The sequence below is a fragment of the Sitophilus oryzae genome, unplaced genomic scaffold, assembly GCF_002938485.1.
Source record: "Sitophilus oryzae breed Bouriz unplaced genomic scaffold, Soryzae_2.0 scaffold_87_pilon_pilon, whole genome shotgun sequence".
In the NCBI taxonomy this organism is placed as follows: domain Eukaryota; kingdom Metazoa; phylum Arthropoda; class Insecta; order Coleoptera; family Curculionidae; genus Sitophilus; species Sitophilus oryzae.
The window spans coordinates 1162159-1182199 of NW_022147505.1; the positions used below are offsets into that span (position 1 = coordinate 1162159).

Here is a 20041-nt window from a genome sequence, read left to right on the forward strand (position 1 = left end):
TTCAGTTTTTTTAGTATTTGGGGCAATTATCCTTATTGATCAACGCAGTCAATTAATGTAGTTTGAATACTGGAATTCATATTAATTGCATCCCCTTCCGCAACCATATTCAATAACAGTTTTTTAATAATTATGACATTACCCGATCTATATCGACAATATTCCCCGTATCTAAGTCACTCTTTAAAAATTTGGAATACATCTTTAAATAACTTCTAAATGTATAGTATTACACGTGCTCTCTTGATAATGAGGTTCTTAAATTACAAGAAAAGTGCATTTTCTACTAGAAAACTTTAAGAGATAGCTTTAATAAATGATATAATACAATTTGAAAGAAAATTAAAAAAAAAAAAAAAAAAAAAAAAAAAAAAAAAAAATACAGGATGTTCCATTTAAATTAAACTCCCAAATTATGCCAGGTAATAGTGGGTAGTAATTATTAACTGAGGAATTTTTTTGGACACTCTAAATAAGGTAGTATAATTCTTATAATTTTCAAACAATAAAAAAAAAAAAAAAAAAAAAAAAAAAAAAAAAAAAAATTAGTTAAAATTTTTATTACCCTCGAAGAAATGAAGCCTTTAAAATTTCTTACTCCAAATTTTTACAAAATTGAAAATATTCGAAAACGGCAAGTTTAAGTGTAAAAACTTAAGCAAAATTTACCTTTATTCCTTTCCTAGACACTAAAATGTATAATACTACAGGATGTTCCATTAAAAAAAATACAACTTGATATTTATTTATTTGGGACACCCTGTATCTTATAAAAATATTTTTAAATTGTAGCTGTAATAGTCCTTCAACGACCCCAAAACTTACAGTTTGTAAAAATCTAATCGTTTAGCTACAATACTCCGTGTCGTATGTGTTGAACAACCCTGTATAACCAGTATGCAAAATATTCAGATTTTGACTAATGTTTGTTTTTAATGTAACAAATAATTATTATATCTTTTCAATTCAAAACTCTTTGTAGATTTATTAATTACTTCAATTGAGGCTTTACTTTAATTTTAAAGTTTAACAGATTTATAAATTCTATAAGTGACTCTTACTAGACATTTTTATGTAAATATACCTTTATATTCGCTTAGTACTACCACTTATAGATACAATGTGCTATTTAGAACAGTTTTTTTAGTTCAAAAAAAAGTGATGTTCGTTCATCATCCGGCAGTTAAAAAATCGTTTCATCTTTATATTGCTGCAAGGTTGGTTTGATTATAAGTATTATTTTTGCATGATTTTTTTTATTACTAAAACTGAGATTGACTTCGTTGTGAAAAAGGGCTTACGATGTGATAATTTGCTTAGAACAAACACTTTTGTTAATAGTATGTGACATCGCCGAACTTTTTCACGAACCAATCGTGCTTGCATTAACATTTTGGAGTATATTTAGTGCATGATTTCTCTTCTAAGGTTATAATAATATATACTCAAATATAATTTTTTTTATTAAGTATATGAATTACAGAAGTTGATACACAGGAAAAGTATACCTTTTTAAATTAAAAGTACTCACCCAGTTTAGCTTTTAGAAGTTTTTTTAAAGGCTAAGGATTTCTTGAGTTTTTCTATGTATAGGGTGGTCGAAATTGGTCTGTTTTAACAAAGAAACCCTATTTCCTGACTAGATACAGCAAAACCGACACAGATGTCATGGGCTCGATTTCTGAGACACGTTTTAATGGCGTAAACCGCCTGTTGCTATTTTCACTGCCGACAGAGATATGGGGTCTTTTAAAAATGTTTTACCATTTTGAAAATTACCTATAACGTTTTTATTTCACGGAATAATAAAATTCTGTAAAAACGTTCTTAAGGCACTTTTTTAAGAATAATCCAGTGGCGGTCAGTTTTATCTATGCTTGCTCTTTTTGTCAGAAATAATAAAAAATATAATTTTTAAAATGGAAATCATAGTTGGCTATGAACTTAAAAAAGTGCTGGAGTTTAACCCTTTCCAACGATATAAAGTTATGGGTATCTGTGTCTAAGAATGAGAGAAATATTGGCGGGCCTTGATCTATTTGCCTAATAATTTTTTATCACAATTTAATATTCTATATTATTATTTATCAGCATAGCTAAAAACTTTTGAACCGGTAAATTAACATTCTATATTAGTATTAGTAATTACAATTGAAATCGATACAATAAACAAAGAACAAAACTAAAAGTATTTTTAACTGACGAATTTAGTTTTCTAAAAAAATCATCAAAGATGTTCAAACTGGGCACCTCTTTGTTGAATACACAATAAACATCTTTTGCGCAGAGTTATAACGATTTATTAGGTGAGCTGGTGTAATAAGTCCAAAAGCAATTTTTCTCTCATCCCAATGGTTTTTCCCTTATATATAAGGTCTTTTTTTAATTTCCCCCATAAAAAAGTCGAAATGAGTTAAATCACAGAACCTAGCAGGCTAAAGATATGGGTCCCCATGTTCCAATCCAAATCTCTTTAAATTCTCAATTAATAATAGTTCTGTTGTAACCCTGGCGTTTTAATTGTAATTAGTAATACTAATATAGAATGTTGATTTGCCTCTTCAAAAGTCTTTGCTTATGCAAAGAAATAATAATACAGAATATTAAATTGTAATAAAAGATAATTAGGCAACTCGGTCAACACAAAATCAAGGCCTGTTTCGATACAAATATAAAAAAAACTAATATTTGTCTCATTCTTAGAAATAAATACACATACCTTTATATCGTTGGAAAGGATTAAACGCCAGCATTTTTTTTAAGTTCATAGCCAGCTATGATTTCCATTTAAAAAATTATATTTTTTATTATTTCTGACAAAAAGAGCAAGTACCGAAAAAAACTGACTACGCCACTGGATTGTGCTTAAAAAAGTGCCTTAAGAACGATTTTACGGAATTTTATTATTCCGCGAAATACAAAAGTTATGGGAAATTTTCCAAAAAATGGTAAAATATTGAAAAGACCCTGTATCTCAGTTGGCAGTGAAGAATCAGATATCAACAGGCGGTTTACGCCATTAAAACGACATCTATGTCGGTTTTGCTCTATCTAGTCAGGAAATAGGTTTTCTCTGTTAAAACAGACCAACTTCGACCACCTTGTACATATTTCATGTATAGGGTGTCCCATTTTTGTTGAAATCATCCGGTATCTCCGTTATTAGTGAAGATAGGAGAGTGCAGTTTGCACAAACCTGTCCCACTGTTGTGTCAAACGGAAGATGCTGTAAACAAAATTTTCATAGCCCTCTTCGTTTCTGAGCTACAGGGTCTTTTTGAGAATTTTGCAATTTGTGACACTTCCCGTATCTCGGTTATTGTGAAAGGTTTCGAAAAGGTGAAAACTGCCTATTGTAGGACTTTTTACGTAGAATACAGTGGCGGTAGTCTGTTATTCTACGAAAAGAGTATTTTTGAAGATACGAACTAAAGTTATGTTTTCTTAAATACAACACCCTGTATATTTATAAATTATATGATCTGACTTGCCATAAGCTTTTCAAAAACATATATCACTCTATATTTATTTTCACTATTTACTGTTATCAGGAACTGATCCCGGGATCGGGTATTTACGTATTTGGGATCAGTTCCAAATTGATCCGTAAAAAATTATCATGTATCAAGTGGAGAATTTCTGGGGAATCTGAACTTTTTTCTCCTCAAATTGGGGATTTTATTTAGATTTTTAGGTAATTTAGGAAATTGACATTGGTCAACTCTTCATTAAATATTTTATACCGTTTCAGAAGTTTTCATTCAAAAACTAACGGAACTTCGTCAGTTGTCACTTGCTTAGACAATGACAATTTGTCGGTTTGTAATGGTTTGTATTTAATTAGATTAAGAGGGGGCGTCTTTGGTTCAATGCCAAAAAACAGCCCCGCAGGAACAAAAATTTCGTGTTGGGTATGTCTTGATTTCCATACCCCACGTACCGATATCGGTACGTGTGTCACTAAGAGACAAACACCCTTTTTGGAAACCGTTTGTACCTTTTATGAAAGGAATTGGTGAAAGTAAAGATATATCGGTGAGGTATTAACTGTGGCGCCATCTATTGCTTTATAGCAAACCCATCCCGTTATACAAAAAGCAGAAATATTTTTATTTAGAGATTCAATGGTAACGTGGTAACATGTATGACTGCTTTAGTAAATACCATTTTAATTTTCTTGTTAGATTATTTTTTTTATTAATTAAAATAAATTTTTATTTTTTATTAGTAGGCCGTGATATTTATCACGGCCTACTAATAAAAAAAGCGTTTCTATGGTAATATTATTCCGATTTCATTCTTTGATAAATTGTTATTGATAGATTTTAATTAACGCCATATTTTTTGGTATTTTAAAATGATAAGGAAGCACAAAATTTATTTAGTTTAATTCTACAGAAAGGGTGAAATAGTTATCGAAAAATGTGATACTTTAACAACAGCAAAAAATATGACGTTAATCAAAATTAATAATAATCATCTGTCAAAATATGAAATTATATTACTATTGAAACGCCTTTTTAATTTTAAGACTTTGAAAACTTGGAAAATTCAACAATATGTATTTTTATGTTTTTTCTAATCTTCTCTTAAAACGGTATGAAAATTAATTATAACGATCTATCAAGGAATGAAATCGAAATTATATTACCATAGAAACGCCTTCTAATTTTTGAAAAATTCAACTACATTTTAAAAGTTTGTTTTACAGCAAATTGGCCCTTATGAAAGTTGTTCATAATAAATAGACAAGCAACTTTTCCTCATGATTTTTTAAAGCTTCATTATTTTTGGAGATAGCGTCCAGTTCATGAACAAATTGGGGAAGTTTCATAATTTTTTGTATTGTTTAGTTTTACAAATTTACCAACTTAAAAAGGTGTTCATATTAAAAGACACATGCAAACTTCCCTATGATATGTATTTATTTCCCCAAAACGGAACATGGAATTCATCAAGTGAATGAATATCCAGGATTTTCTATTTGTGATGGACCTAACGTTAGCTCCTCAGATTGCCCCCCAAATGTTTTTTTTAGAAGAACAGACTACATCCTTTTCTCTGAACGTCCACAATTTCAGCAACATTCAATAATTTCTTGTAAATAACACACGAATCCATTTTCCCAATAGCACTTTGTGAATTTCCTGAAAAAAGAAAGACATTTAAAGCTACCACCATTTTGTGTAGCTCAGAATCTGGGCGCTATTATCAAAAAATTGTCAAGTTACAAAAAAGTTCATAAGGCAAAGGTATATGTACTCTTATTTTGAACGAGTTTCCTAGGGTGAATTTGCTGAAAAAAATCAAACATTGAGAACTACCCTAATTTGTTCATGAACTGGACGCTATCTCCAAAAATAATCAAGCTACAAAAAAATCATGAGGAAAAGTTGCTTTTCATTTATTATCAACAACTTTCATAGAGGTCAATTTGCTGTAAAACAAACTTTTAGAAAACCACCCCAAGGGGAACTCATGAAAGTTCGCCCGGAAATAATAAACTTATAAAAAAAAATTCATTAGGCGAACTTATAGAGAATGTTCTTATGTTTTCAAAAAGTTTGTTTTACAGCAAATTGGCCCGTAGTACAGTTTTCATAATAAATAGACAAAAACTAAAATTTCCTCATGATTTTTTTGTAGCTTCATTTTTTTCAGAAATAGCGTCAGTTCATTAACAAATTGGGGTAGTCCGTATAATTTTTTTTTGTTTAGTTCTACAAATTTACCATTAAATGTTCATATTAAAATTACATGCAAATTTCCCTATGATATGTATTTATTTTCCCCAAAACGAAACATGGGATTCATCAAAAATGAACATTATGATTTTGAACATGTTGTTTACAGCGTCTTCCGTTTGGCAAAAAAGTGGAACAGGTTTGTACAAACCGCATCCTCCTATCTTCACTAATAACGGAGATACCGTATGATTTCAACCAAAATGGAACACCCTGTACTTATATTTTGTAATCAGAAATATCATACGATCGAAAAAAAGACATTTAAAGTTACCACCATTTGTTCGTGATCTGGGCGCTATTTCCAAAGATAGTCAACTTGACAAAAAAGTTCATAAGGCAAAGGTTTATGTACTCTAATTTTGATTTTCTTAAAGGTGCATTTTGAGTATACATTATTGTATAAACCCATTGTTTTTAATTTTCAATATTGTAATCTTATATTGCATGATTGAGAATATTTTAAAATAGAAGAGTGTTATTTCCAAAACATAATTTATTATGAACATATATGATTTCAATAAGTGAAAAAAATAATGCCTTTGAAATAACACTCAAGGGCTCATGAAAAGTCCGGCAAAATAAACTTACTAAAAAAGACCCAATTTCAAAAAACCACTCATTAGATTTTGATGATTTTTCTTTTAAATTGTAAATTATTCCTAAAACGGATGCTACGTCAGAAATTTTTATTCCGACAAAATTTTCCATAGCAAAAAGTTACACAACAATAAGACAGAAGTTTTTGCACACTTTGTAACACCCTGTAACTGCAGCACAGTAGTAGCTATTGCTAAATGATGTGCGGTTTGTAGCCATCATCTTTTTGATGAGCATTTTGCTTTTTTAATCACCACATTATCTCTTTTTCGTATTGGATCTGCTGTTTTAAAACGAACGTCTCGGAAAAATTCACCCTGTAATTCATCTCGGAAAAGGTAGAACAGTTTTATGTGTAAATAATCAAGGCAAAAAATTTCGGATTTATGAGTATTTACAATATGAAGAAAAACGGTTGTCAAACTTTAAAAAATCATCTGTAACAAAATGATTTTCGTGCTCTTTACGAGGCGTTTGTTTTTTACAGGATATCTGAACACAAACAGAGATAATGTCGTGATTAAAACTTACATTTTGTAATCAGAAATATCATACGATCGAAAAAAGGGTGTTAAAGTTGGCTTGGAAATGAAGGTCTGTTATATTTCCAAGCCAACTTGACGCTGTTTTTTTTTCATTCATACTTTGCTTTATTAAAGTAATACATTCTTAAAGGGTAATTTTGAGTATACATTATTGTATAAACCCATTATATGCTAATTTTCAATATTGGAATAAAATATTGCATGACGTAGAATATTTTAAAAAGTAGATTAATTATTTTAAAAAATAATTTATTATCTAACATATATACCTTCAATCCAAGTTTGAAAAAATAATGCCGTTTTTTTAACCTCAAACTATTATTTTCTTTCTTTTTTTAATTTTAATCTACAATTTCTGTGGTATGGGATCACAACTAGTTTAATTTAGATGAAAATAAACGAGAGTATGACTTAAATAAGTAAAAATGAATTTAATATAAAGCAGTGACAGCGTTAGCAAAACAATGGGCCCGACCTAAATTAGTGTTTATAATCAGAAAATAATGTAACTTGTGGAAATTTTCTAAATTAAAGGTTTTGTTACGATGTTCGCAGAGCCCAAGGTCGAGCAGACTTCATCGGAAGCAGACAGTGAGTTGTCCTCACACGCTATCCCATACCACACAGGTTAGTTTATTTTTCTTTAGAAGCTTAGTTGATTTGACAGGAGATTTTGACAATTCGACGGTTTACACGGTCTAAACCAAGAAATCAGTTGCATGAAACTGTTCATGAGTGTTTATACAGGGTGTCCCAGGCTGGGCGTGCACTAGAAGTTCCTAGAGAACCACAATATCTAGATCGGAGATTTTTTGCACATTACTGTGTGTTATTGTACTGTTTATATCTTTTGATATCTAATAGTTGATATTATTAATAATATACCGTATGGTCGAAAAAAAGAACAGCGCAAAGTTGGCTTGGAAATGATGATCGATAACATACTGCTTTTTGAACAAAGTTTCGCAATATCATAGTATAAGGAAACTAGTAGATTTACTCCTAGTCAAATCCTTTGTTCTTTTTCTGCCACTTTATATGACCTTGTTCTCGCCTCCCGTGACCACTGACGTAGCTGTATAGTTGTGGTCTATTAACTAGGCAAAGTATAGTCGTGGCACTCGCCGTAGTTTCACAGATATGTATTTAGAAAAATATGAGTTCCCAATAAAATAAAATAAAATAAATTGATCATCGAGTAAAAACTTGCTTGAAAACAGAATGTTTTCACATTTCGTGTAGGTAACAATTCTTCTGTATCTGAAAATCTTCTGATGGGAAGAAATGCGGAAAATATATATAATGACATATTTTTATATTATTATCTATTTCAGAGATTTTCTACAAATTTTTTTGATTTAAAACAAGTTTAAAAAAAATTTTCTGTAGATAACTGGATTCTATTTAAAGCACACTGCGGTTTACTAAAAAACTTTGGTTAAAAACATTATATATGAAAAGTGGCAAAAAACTAGAGTGAATATAACTTTATTAATACTTAGCTATGTTTTCTTAAACATGACAAGGACACCAGAATAAATTCGTGTAGAAAAATTTACTTTATCGTATACAGGGTATTTTTTATGGCGGCACCAAAATCGTAATATTTAAAATGTTGTATCTCATTTTTTTTAAATGCAACACCTAGTATATTATTTTTCTTTCAGATGTAGAATTAAAAAGTGAATATTTTTTGTATTTAAAGTGTTCTTAAATTTTTAGGCGTTTTGCAAATATTTTCTGTATTTCATTCTGAATTCATTACATTAGGATTTTCAACGATAAAATATTAGACAAAGATCATATTAGGTGGCTTTGATAAAAATTTACTGTTGAAAGAGCTATATGTAATATAATACTGCGAATATCTGCGAAATCGTTAAAAATTTAGAGAAACACTTTAAATAAAAAAATGTTCACTTTTTAATTCTGCATCTGACCGAAAAATAATATACAGAATGTTGCATTTAAAAAAATTTGAGATATACCATTTTAAATATTCCGATTTTGGTGGCGCCATCGCCATAAAAAATACCCTATATAGAATAATGTATATAGAATGATGTAAAATAATTTAAAAAAAATAAAATTAACTTTACCATAACTTTTTTGTGACACCCTGTATATAACAAAATATTTTAGGATAAATCCTTTATAAACCTTGAAACATACGAATAAAACTTTTTTCACATCTTCGACAAGAACTACGATATTGGACTTCCTCGCAATAATGGGCCACCCTGTATATTTACGGTTGTTTAAAGCTAGGTGTGGCACTTTCCTTCCCTCAAATATAAACTCAATATTTTGTCTATAATATTTTGAATATTGTTATATTACGACCACTTATAATAAAAAATAAATAAAATAAAAAAAAACATAAAAAAATACAGTCCACTAAATTTATAATAGATTATGCTATTATAAAATTCTTTCATTTAAAAAATATGAATAATTTGCGGAGACTTTAGATGTACAAAATATTTATACTCTAAAATTGTTTCAAAAACCAATCTATATAAATTATCTCGTAAATTATTATTGGAATGAAAATTTTATGGCAAATCCCCTGACCAAAGAATATTTTCATGCGCACATTTGAGACAACCTGTATATCTAAAAAACTATTTCTAAAATTTGCCCACATGCTAAAAAAAATAATAACATTTAATAATTACATAATATCTCAGCTTCTAAAATAAACAAATATAATTAAACGTTTATTGATAATTACTATCAGCTTGCCGATTTACATCCGATGGAAATCTAAAAAAACTCAAAGAACAATTTTTTGAATTATTACTACAATTAATAGCAGCACACAGTCAGGCACTCATTTTTTGTCAATCCGTCTCTGTGCTGGGACGCAACGCTCGAACCTCGCAGCTCGACGGACGGAATTCAACTGAAACGCTTTGCAAGCTGCCGATATTCGACAGCTTGCAAAAACTGGCAGAAAATATTTGCGAGAGTGCAACTACTCTTTTCCTTAAACTATGGCAATATGACATGGCCAGATCTATTATTTCGCATCACTTGACGTTTAAAGTCATAGGCTACTGGTTAAAATCAAGAAAAATATACGCTTTAAAACTAAATCTCAAATAACGTAAATACAATTTATTTTAGGTATAGGAACATGTATAGTTAAAAAGTTACGAATTGAAAAGCCTTTTCACTAGTAAAATAAAAAAGTGGGTTTCCATTTGAAAAAAATGATTTATGATAGTTTTTTAATCGCTCAATTCCATGACAGCTACGGTCATTATTATATGACATTCGAACAATTTAATTTTTGAAATAGATAGCCACATGTTTCCTCTTTATGGCACAGTGGCTGTGGTAATCACTAAATTTGACGTTTAGGCTATACACATAATATTTTTGACGAGGCAGTTTTTTTTGTCCAAAAATTTTAAATATTTTTTTTTCTCAAAAACGGTTAATGTTAGGTATAGAGCTCGGTATAGAGTGTTTAAGAGATGTTGTAGTTCTCTAGAAACTTTAAATGCGCGCTCAGCCTGTAACACACTGTAGATCTTCCCAATCTTGTGATTATGATAAAAATCTTATATCTTTCAGTAAATTGGGATGGTTAAAATACACAATTAAAGACAGAAATAATCTTAATATAAAATATATTTCTTGAAAAAATCATTCAGTAATCAACATATTATTGGTGGGATATCATAACTGAGTATATTGTTTCATACAACTGATATTATGGTTTAAACTGTGTAAATGGATGAGCTGCCTAACAAGAGGGTAGGTAGAACTGCTTAATTCAAAAATTTGTCCTGCTATGGATTTTTTGAGTAATCTAGAAATTGCTTCAAATATTGTTTTTAAAAAAACAAAAATATCAATTATGCAACATAAAATTTAGCTTTTTACTCTAAATCACGTATGTGCCTATAAAGCTGGACCTAAAATTAACGCATTTTAACCATTTATTTGACATAGAAGTATGTACTTTTGTCTCTAAAATAATGTTGGTTGAATCAGGAAAGATTTTATTAGGTTTGTCATTAGCAATATAATACATTTCTGTAAAACTGTAACCCTGTAATAATAATATTAATACGTGCTTCTTTTAAATATCTACCTTAATGTCTACTGCAATTTTACTTTTTTATACAGGGTGTCCCAGAAATAAGTGCAAGTATTTTAACTGGTAGTATAGTTCAACCCCAGAAATACGCCCATGAGTTTTTTTTGCGAAAAAAAAATTTGGAAAAATCGGAATTTTTTGAAAAATTTTTTGGAATTTTTTTTAGTTTTTATTTAAAATAAATAATTTCTTGATAATATGGCAACATATTTAGGTAGTAAATTAAATTTACAAGCTGATCCAGTGGTTCTCAAAATTTTAGCAAAAAATATTTTTTTTAGGAAATTTTCAAAGTAAAATAACTCCGTTATTTTGGACTTATTTGAAAAACGGTAAAGAGAAAATATGTTTCTTTCATCGAGATCTACCACCCCTTAAAATATTTGCACTTATTTCTAGGACACCCTGTATAGCCAAAAAAGCTAGCTTTTAAGCTTATGCTGTGTTATTACTAATTACAATAGTATATTATTTTATTAAGACTAAAAATTATACTTGCTGGCGAGGCTGCGACATACAGGCGAGGTACAAAATGTCATTTTTACTCCGAATAGAATAATATGCTATTTTTTCAGGCGCCTCAAATAATTTTTAAACGATTTCAGACTTTCTAAATAATATTAAAATATGTAAAAGTCATACCTTGTGTACAAAAGTGGCTCACCCCTATACCTTTTTTTTATTTCTTCAGATAAAAAAAAACGATATTTGGTATGTTAATATATGACATAAATTAGGACTGATTGACGTATTTACTTGTTTTTGGTCACTTCCTATTTCACCGGAAATAACTACTTTTGATTTTTAAATGACACCCTCGGTATTTGTTTTACATTGTTCTGACAGAAAATGATACTGAATAGAATGACATATGTCAACTTTTGACATTTTCGCATATGGTTTATTTGAAATTGTAACATGCGCTTTATAACGACAATTTGATTCGAAATACCAAGTGTGGGATACCAAATTATTCTTAAAAAAATGCTTTTTCAGAGTATGCTAATAAGACACTTTTGTTCCATTTGAAAAAATTGAGATATGTTTAAAAAAACGATTTGGGCATCTTTTAATCGACCAGGATAAGACACGAAAAACATTAGATGATCAAATCTATTTTTCCAAGGCTCCTTGATTAAAAATTAATGTTTTTAACATAGCCATGGCACTCTACTATTTTTTGTAAGCGAAAATGTCAAAAATTAACATATGATACGCCATTCTATTCAGAGAGTGTCATTTTCTGTCGAATAAAAAAAATAAATAAAGTAAAAATGTACCTGCCATTTAAAATCAAAAGTTGTAGTCATTTCCGGTGAAACAGAAAGCGACCAAAAACAATTGTAAACGTCAATCAATCCTAATTTATGTATATATACTAACGTACCAATTTTTTTTTTATTTGGAAAAATAAAAAGTTATAGGGGTGAGCCAAGAACGGTAAACTAATAGGATTGCTCATCCTCATAAGACGTACGTTCGCCTCTTCCCGCGCTTCAGCTGACAGTAGTGACGTCATTGTAGTCCTTGTCATGATAGTGTGTATTATTAGTTGCCTATGGTAAACTTATAAAAATAACAACTGAGAAATTTTGAATTAATTATTTTGTCAATTTTAAATGTGGAAAGGGTGTTTTTAAAGTTTTTAGAGCTATAGAGTGTATAAATACGTTCATTTTGTGTTGTGGATTGTGACAAAGTGCTTACTAAGTGCCTACGATATTGTTTATTAATTATTTTAAAGCAAAATATGGAAGTACTCTAAAAAGAATGCCTGCAAAAGGTAAAGCTGGGAACTGCTGTTCTTAAAAATGCATTATCCGAGTATTTAATACGATTTATACAGTTAATTTTGTATACTGCATACATATAAGGTGTTTAAATAAATAAATTAAATAATGAACGTTTTGCATCCGGCAACCAATAATGCACGTGTGTGTATTATTGGTTGCCGGATAAGGATTAATAACCATGACAAGGACTACAATGACGTCACAAAGCGAGTAGTTTTCGCATGCACCTGGCAGACACTTGGCTGAATGAGCAGTCCTATTAGGTTAACTGTTCTTGGTGGTGAGCCACTTTTGAGGCGCATCGAGAAACTATGGTTACGCCCGTTGAATTTGACACATAATGTCAGTTTAATCAAAACAACACATTCAATTTGGTACAAATGGTACAATTTGACACAAATGTCAGCAAAATCCAACGAAAAATAAGCAAAAATTATAAATGAAACTTTAGAAAATAATTTGGGATTTTTTATGCATATTTAGTACCTATTCTCGTAATGGTTAATTTTTATATTGAAATTTTTCTGTAAGCGTCAAATGAATATGTTGATTAGGCAACTTTGTGTTTGCATTAAAGCTACTGAATATACGGGGTGTTTCTTAAAAAAATTAGGGTGTAATTCCTCATATGTTTTAAAAAAATATATACCGATAAATATGCGGTGTAAATGTACTTCCTTGATGAAACTAGAAGGTTTAGGTATAGGAACATGATATATCGTTGAAAAACAATTTTATTTGGGTTTCGATTTGTTAAATAATATTCATAGGCTTGGATTTAAAATAACAATAATTTTAACGATTTTATAACAATCGGAAATAATTATTTTTTCTGACCTCAATGTTTGATATCCAATCAGTTAATTTAGACAGATCGAATGTGTCGACTTTCCTTAACCTATAAACCAAATTTTAGCTTTAAATATGCCGAATTTATCATTTAACTAATGCTTATTCAAGATCAATTTTACGCATGTTTTATTTTTTATCTCGAAAATTATAAGAGATAGGTTAGTTGGTTATGGTTGATAAGAACTGTCTAAAATGACAGCTCGATTGGCTCTGCTTACATTACGGCACAATTTGCCAGTACATTAGGTGTGACCGCAGACCGCAGTCGCTGAATGCTGCGACCACTGGATAGTTTTTTTTAATTTTACAAAACACAAAAAAGTCATTATTCACTCACCGGCAAAAACACCGGCCACTAAAAACTAGTCCCAATTTCAAAGTTGGATTTCTCGCAAACTCTACAGGGCACAACAATAAGACGAAGTTTTTTGCCCGTATTTGCATTGTAGCCTCATCTTTTGTGAGCATTTTGTTTATTTAATCACCACATTATCTCTTTTTGTATTGGAGATATGCTGCTTTAAAACGAACGTCGCGGAAAAATGCTTCGCAGGCAAAACCGCGATTCATCCGGAAAAAGGACTTGAGTCCATTGCTCCATATCCAAATTCACTCGACGATGTCTTAGAAGTAGCTGGTATCCTGTGGCAGGCCTCCTTGCAGACAAGCTGTTTTCTTTTAGTCTTCGTCGGATTGTTCTCTCACTGACTTGAGTTCTACGCACGGCTTGTAGCAGATGTTGATTCTGAAACGCTGTAATTCTCCGATTTCGTAAAGTATTCAGGCCAATAAAGCGGTTGTCAATTGCATTTGTCTTCCGTTTTCTTCTGGAACCCACTCGACTGATGAAATTTCTCGTTTCCATATACCGATTCCAGGCATCCTGGACTGTTGTTCGAGGTATATCCAGGGTATCGCACACATAACGTTGACTTCGGCCATCCCCAATTAAAGCCACAATACGAGCAACATCCGTCACAGATAATGGCATTTTTTAATTTGACAACCCTTGATTATTTTTTTTTTATTTTTGCCTTGATTATTTACACATAAAACTTTCTGCCTGAGAAGCATTTTTCCGAGACGTTCGTTTTAAACCAGCGTATCTCCAATACAAACAGAGATAATGTCGTGATTAAAAAAACAAAATGCTCACAAAAGATGAAGCTACAATGTGATGTGCTTTAGCAATAGCTACTACAGCTGCTGCACCCTACAGGGTGTTACAAAGTTCGGGCAAAAAACTTCGTTTTATTGTTGTGCCCTGTATAGGCTCAAAATAAATTCGGAATAAACATTTCTGACGTAGCATCCGTTAAGAAGGAATTAATTTACAATTTAAAAAAAACTCATCAAAATCTAATGAGTGGTTTGCGAGAAATCCAACTTCGAAATAGGGACTAGTTTTTAGTGGCCGGTTTTTTTGCCGGTGAGTTTATGATCAAATAGAAAGCCTCTCCCACGCTGGCAGCATCCGGCTGCATAGGGCCTGGTTACCCCCGTGACAACGTGAAAAAAGAGTTGTCCTTTAAATATATTTTCTCACGGCACTTCAAAGTAAGCCAACTTTAAAAATTGTTCACAAAAATATGTGACACGAATTTATTTTAAACACTTGCACCAAAAAAATATTAGACTTTTACAAAACGATTACAAGAATATTAACGGAAAAAAGGAAACAAATACCGACCCCGAACAATCAGCCGTCAGACAGTATTCGATGTTGCCACGACTACTGACGAAGCGAAGTCCTGGTATAGGTTAGTATAATAGAAAAATTTTGAAACGTGGAAGTAGTTTCGGAAAGTATAAGAATATCCTGGTGTTCCATTTAAAATAACAAAGATGATACACTTTTAGTATGAAGTCGCAACACTGTAATGCTGAAAATAATTTAGACAGATGGAGCAAGTGCCCTTATGCAAAAATCCTACCACGGGTTCTCCATAGACGTGTAACTTGCCATGCATGACCGTGAATCACCCTATAGTGCCTACACTTGACAAAAAAAGTTATCTCTACTAATATATAAAATCCTTAAGTGACTGACATACTGATTAATCACGATCCTGTTCAAACCACTCAACGTAAGAAGCTCAATTTTGGCATACAGGTTGATTTTAGGGTGTAGAGGTTCGATAAGAACGGATTTTTCGAAATTCAAGTTCCAAGAGAGTGAAACCACCCCTCAAATATTACAATATTTTTTATTTAAAAAACGATCAAGTTTCCGAAAAAACGCTTAAACACGTATATTTTTTTTTTGGTTTTTTACATATTTTAAGATTCTTTAAAAATGTATACAGGGTGTTTCGAAAAATCTGGTCATTGATTAATCACGGTCCTGCTTAAAGCGCTTGACGTAAAAAGCTGATTTTTGGAAAACAAATTGACTTTAGGGTGTAAAGGTTCGATAAGAAGGGATTTTTCGAAACTCGAATTCTAAGGGGGTGAAACTATCCCTCAAATATTAAAATATTTTTTATTTAAAAACCGGTGAGTTTTTCGGAAAAACACGTATATTTTATTTAGTTGTTTTACATATTTTAAAATTTTTTATAAATTTATACAGGGTGTTTCATAAAATATGACCATGGAGTAATCACGATTCTGCTTAAACTGCTTGACGTTTAAAGCTGATTTTTGGCAAACGGATTGACTGTGGGGTGTAGAGGTTCGATAAGGAGGAATTTCTCGAATCTCAAATTCCAAGGGGGTGAAAACGCCCCCTAAATATTACAATATTTGTTATTTAAAAAACGGTTAGTCTTTCGGGAAAACGTTTGGACAAGCATTATTTATTTGTTTTTTTTACATATTTAGAAATTTTTTAAAAAATCATACAGGGTGTTCCAAAAAGATGGGTAATTTCTTAACCACGATTCTGCTTAAACTGCTTGACGTAAAAAACTTATTTTTGGCAAACGGATTTTTCGAAAGTCAAATTCCAAAGAGATGAAACTACCCCTCAAATATTACCAAGTTATATAATAATATCGCCATATTGTTTTTTCTCATGCTGACATAAATGGGAGAAAAATTTATCCAGTTTGTATGTTAATGGAAATTCTTGCTGTGCTTTATCATCACCATTACAAATGATTAATTTGACGCGAACGAAGTCGCTGTTATACATAAAATGCAATCTGACTGCACACTTCCACATCTGTCCACACCACGTATATTAAGGTATCTGAATGTCGTTTTTGGTTTCAGTGTTACCAGCCACAGCTATACAAATATCGAGCGGGGAAGGTGGACAGGGCATCCATACCCTTACGATGACAAATGCCACAGCGGGTGGCGCAATTGTACAGTACTCTCCAGGACAGGAATTCTTTGTGCCTGGTATGTTAATTAAATATTATAAGATAACCGTCACTAAACGAAAATGCTTAATGTATGTTTTATGTGAAAAGCCACTGGGTTCAGAATACACATTCGCAAATTTCTCACTGGCTCTTTACTTAAACACAAACTTGCCTAACCAACATAACGATTACGTCACATTTAACTTATCAAAAAATAAACTCACCGGCAAAAAAACCGGCTACTAAAAACTAGTCCTAATTTCAAAGTTGGATTTTTTTCTTTAAATTGTAAATTAATTCCTTCTTAGCGGATGCTACGTCAGAAATTTTTATTCCGAATTTATTTTGAGCATACAGGGTACAACAATAAAACAAAGTTTTTTGCCCGAACTTTGTAACACGCTGTAGGGTGCAGCAGTTGTAGTAGCTATTGCTAAATCCAATCACATTGTGCCCTCATCTTTGTGAGCATTTTTGTTTTTAATCACGACATTATCTCTGTTTGTATTGGAGATACGCTGCTTTAAAACGAACGTCTCGGAAAAATGCTTCGCAGGCAGAAAGTTTTATGTGTAAGTAATCAAGGCAACGGTTGTCAAATTAAAAAATGCCATTATCTGTGACGAATGTTGCTCGTATTGTGGCTTTAATTGAGGATGGCCGAAGTCAACGTTATGTGTCCGATACCCTGGGTATACCTCGAACAACAGTCCAGGATGCCTGGAATCGGTATACGGAAACGGGAAATTTCACCAGTCGAGTGGGTTCCAGAAGAAAACGGAAGACAAATGCAATTGACGACCGCTTTATTGTCCTGAATACTTTACGAAATCGTAAAATTACAGCGTTTCAGAACCAACATCTGCTACAAGCCGTGCGAAGAACTGAAGTCAGCTTGTCTGCAAGGAGACCTGCCACAGGACCGAGATATAGTCGAGCACGTCTTCAGTTTGCGCGTTTAAGTGTGAATTGGGATATTGAGCAATGGACTAAAGTCCTTTTCACGGATGAATCGCGGTTTTGCCTGCGAAGCATTTTTCCGAGACGTTCGTTTTAAAGCAGCGTATCTCCAATACAAACAGAGATAATGTCGTGATTAAAAAAACAAAATGCTCACAAAAGATGAGGCTACAATGTTATTTAATTTAGCAATAGCTACTACAGCTGCTGCACCCTACAGGGTGTTACAAAGTTCGGACAAAAAACTTCGTCTTATTGTTGTGCCCTGTATATGCTCAAAATAAATTCGGAATAAAAATTGCTGACGTAGCATCCGTTAAGAAGAAATTAATTTACAATTTAAAAAAAAATCTTCAAAATCTAATGAGCGGTTCGCGAGAAATCCAACTTTGATATTGGGTCTAGTTTTTAGGGGCCGGTTTTTTTTGCCGGTGAGTGTATATTGGGGTGGGCATTTCTGGCATTGGGTGCCGATTTTCGTGTGTACGAAGGGTACGGTCAACACGCTTAGTAAAATAAGATGTACTGAATAAAGACAGAAGAGCAAGTATTTCCTAAGCGCATGAATTCTTCGCATTTTTGCTCTCTCCGACTTCCTAGATTGTCATAGCGATTCACTCCTATACATGTAAACGCCGACTAGTGGCGTAGCTAGGTAACCAAGGGCCCTGGGCAAATTAAAAAATGGGGCCCCACTGGTATGTAAACTGATTAGGTTTTATCAAATAAAAATATGAAATATACAAATACTTTAAAAATGCTAAGCTACTTAAGCTCTTTTTTGTGCACTGCAGGGCAGGTAATAAAAATATTAACAACATAAATTACAATTAATACTTGGTGTAGGTTTGGCTAATAAAACGAAATATAGAGAAGATTCAAGGGCTTATTATTATATAAAGGTCGGGCCTACCAACTGACTAAATAACAATTATATTTACAATTTTTTCCTAGCTTTAGTTTTCACAAAAGTATCAATGACTTCGTTTAAATCCAGGCTTGATGCGGTTTTGTTTTCAATTGCTATTAGCGATAAATAATTTCGGAGTCGAGTTTGGCCCATATTATTTCTTAAATAATTTTTTATTATTTTTAATTTGCTAAATGACCTTTCAGCTGCTGCAGAAGTGACAGGAATTGTAAAGAATAATAACATTGCTGTAAATACTTCAGTTAGGTCGCATTCTAGCACTCCATATTTGCTCATTATTTCCTTACATAATTGGTGAACAGTCCATGCTTCAGTTAGTTGAGGTAAAACTAGGTGGTAAAAATTAGTAAATTGAAGTGAAAAACTAGGGCCTATTATATCTGAATATTTTCTTTGGAATTCGTCATACTTTTGTAATAAAGTTGCTTCATCAAGATGTAATAAAAATGTTGGTGTTAGAAAAGCGAATATATGACAGACTGGCACTTATGCCAATAAAACGTGTATCTAATTGAGATATTACTGTGTCTAGTACATTATTGAAAATCTCAATTTTAAATATTTTTTCTCAGTTTGGAAACCAGTGATCAGCAGCTAATTCATCAAATGTTTTTAAATTTATCTTTGCCTTTTTTCTTGCAAATGGGTATCAATACCATATTTTTTTGCAGTTTCACTGGCTTTGCAACCGTTCTCGAAAAAAAATCTTAACTCGAATTCACGATAAAACGCATATCGATGAATAATAAAACGCACATATTACTATCCGTCAAATTGACAACACTGCCAACCTACAGAAAGAATTTAGGGGAATTCCCTAGGCATAACTTTTGAATTTCTCTCAACTGAGTTGTCATGATTAAAGTGGGATTGCAACCTCATATTTATTTTGAAAATTGGAGAAATTTCCAAAAGTTCAGTTCGATCGGGATATTTGGTAAGGATTCGAGGGCCCCCTGAGCTTGAGGGCCCCGGGGCACTGCCCCGCCTAGCCCCTAGGTAGCTACGCCACTGACGCCGACCCAAAGTTTCGCTTGCCAGGATGGTATTTCCTCACGGTACACATAACCAGTTTGTTCTAGAGTAAACTATGTGTGAAGTCACGTGCATTAAGCTTGATTTTCATGCATCCGTTGTCCGACGATACGTTGATACGATATTAATTTTATTGGTAGAATTTAAAGACTTTGATTG

General features: G+C 31.9%; 1 protein-coding gene and 1 non-coding gene across 2 annotated transcripts in view; one reads left to right on the forward strand and one right to left on the reverse strand.

The window, feature by feature from the left end:
- Nucleotides 1-20041, forward strand: part of LOC115890500 (cyclic AMP-responsive element-binding protein 1) — a 52138-nt gene that overhangs the window by 30188 nt on the left and 1909 nt on the right. Inside the window, exons 5-6 of the mRNA XM_030910747.1 lie at nucleotides 7445-7516; nucleotides 16862-16993. Coding sequence (XP_030766607.1) covers nucleotides 7445-7516; nucleotides 16862-16993 — 204 coding nt within the window. The remainder of the gene's footprint in view (nucleotides 1-7444; nucleotides 7517-16861; nucleotides 16994-20041) is intronic.
- On the reverse strand, nucleotides 3852-3982 carry LOC115890527. Its single transcript, XR_004051660.1, has one exon. It is a non-coding gene; the product is annotated as a U11 spliceosomal RNA (small nuclear RNA).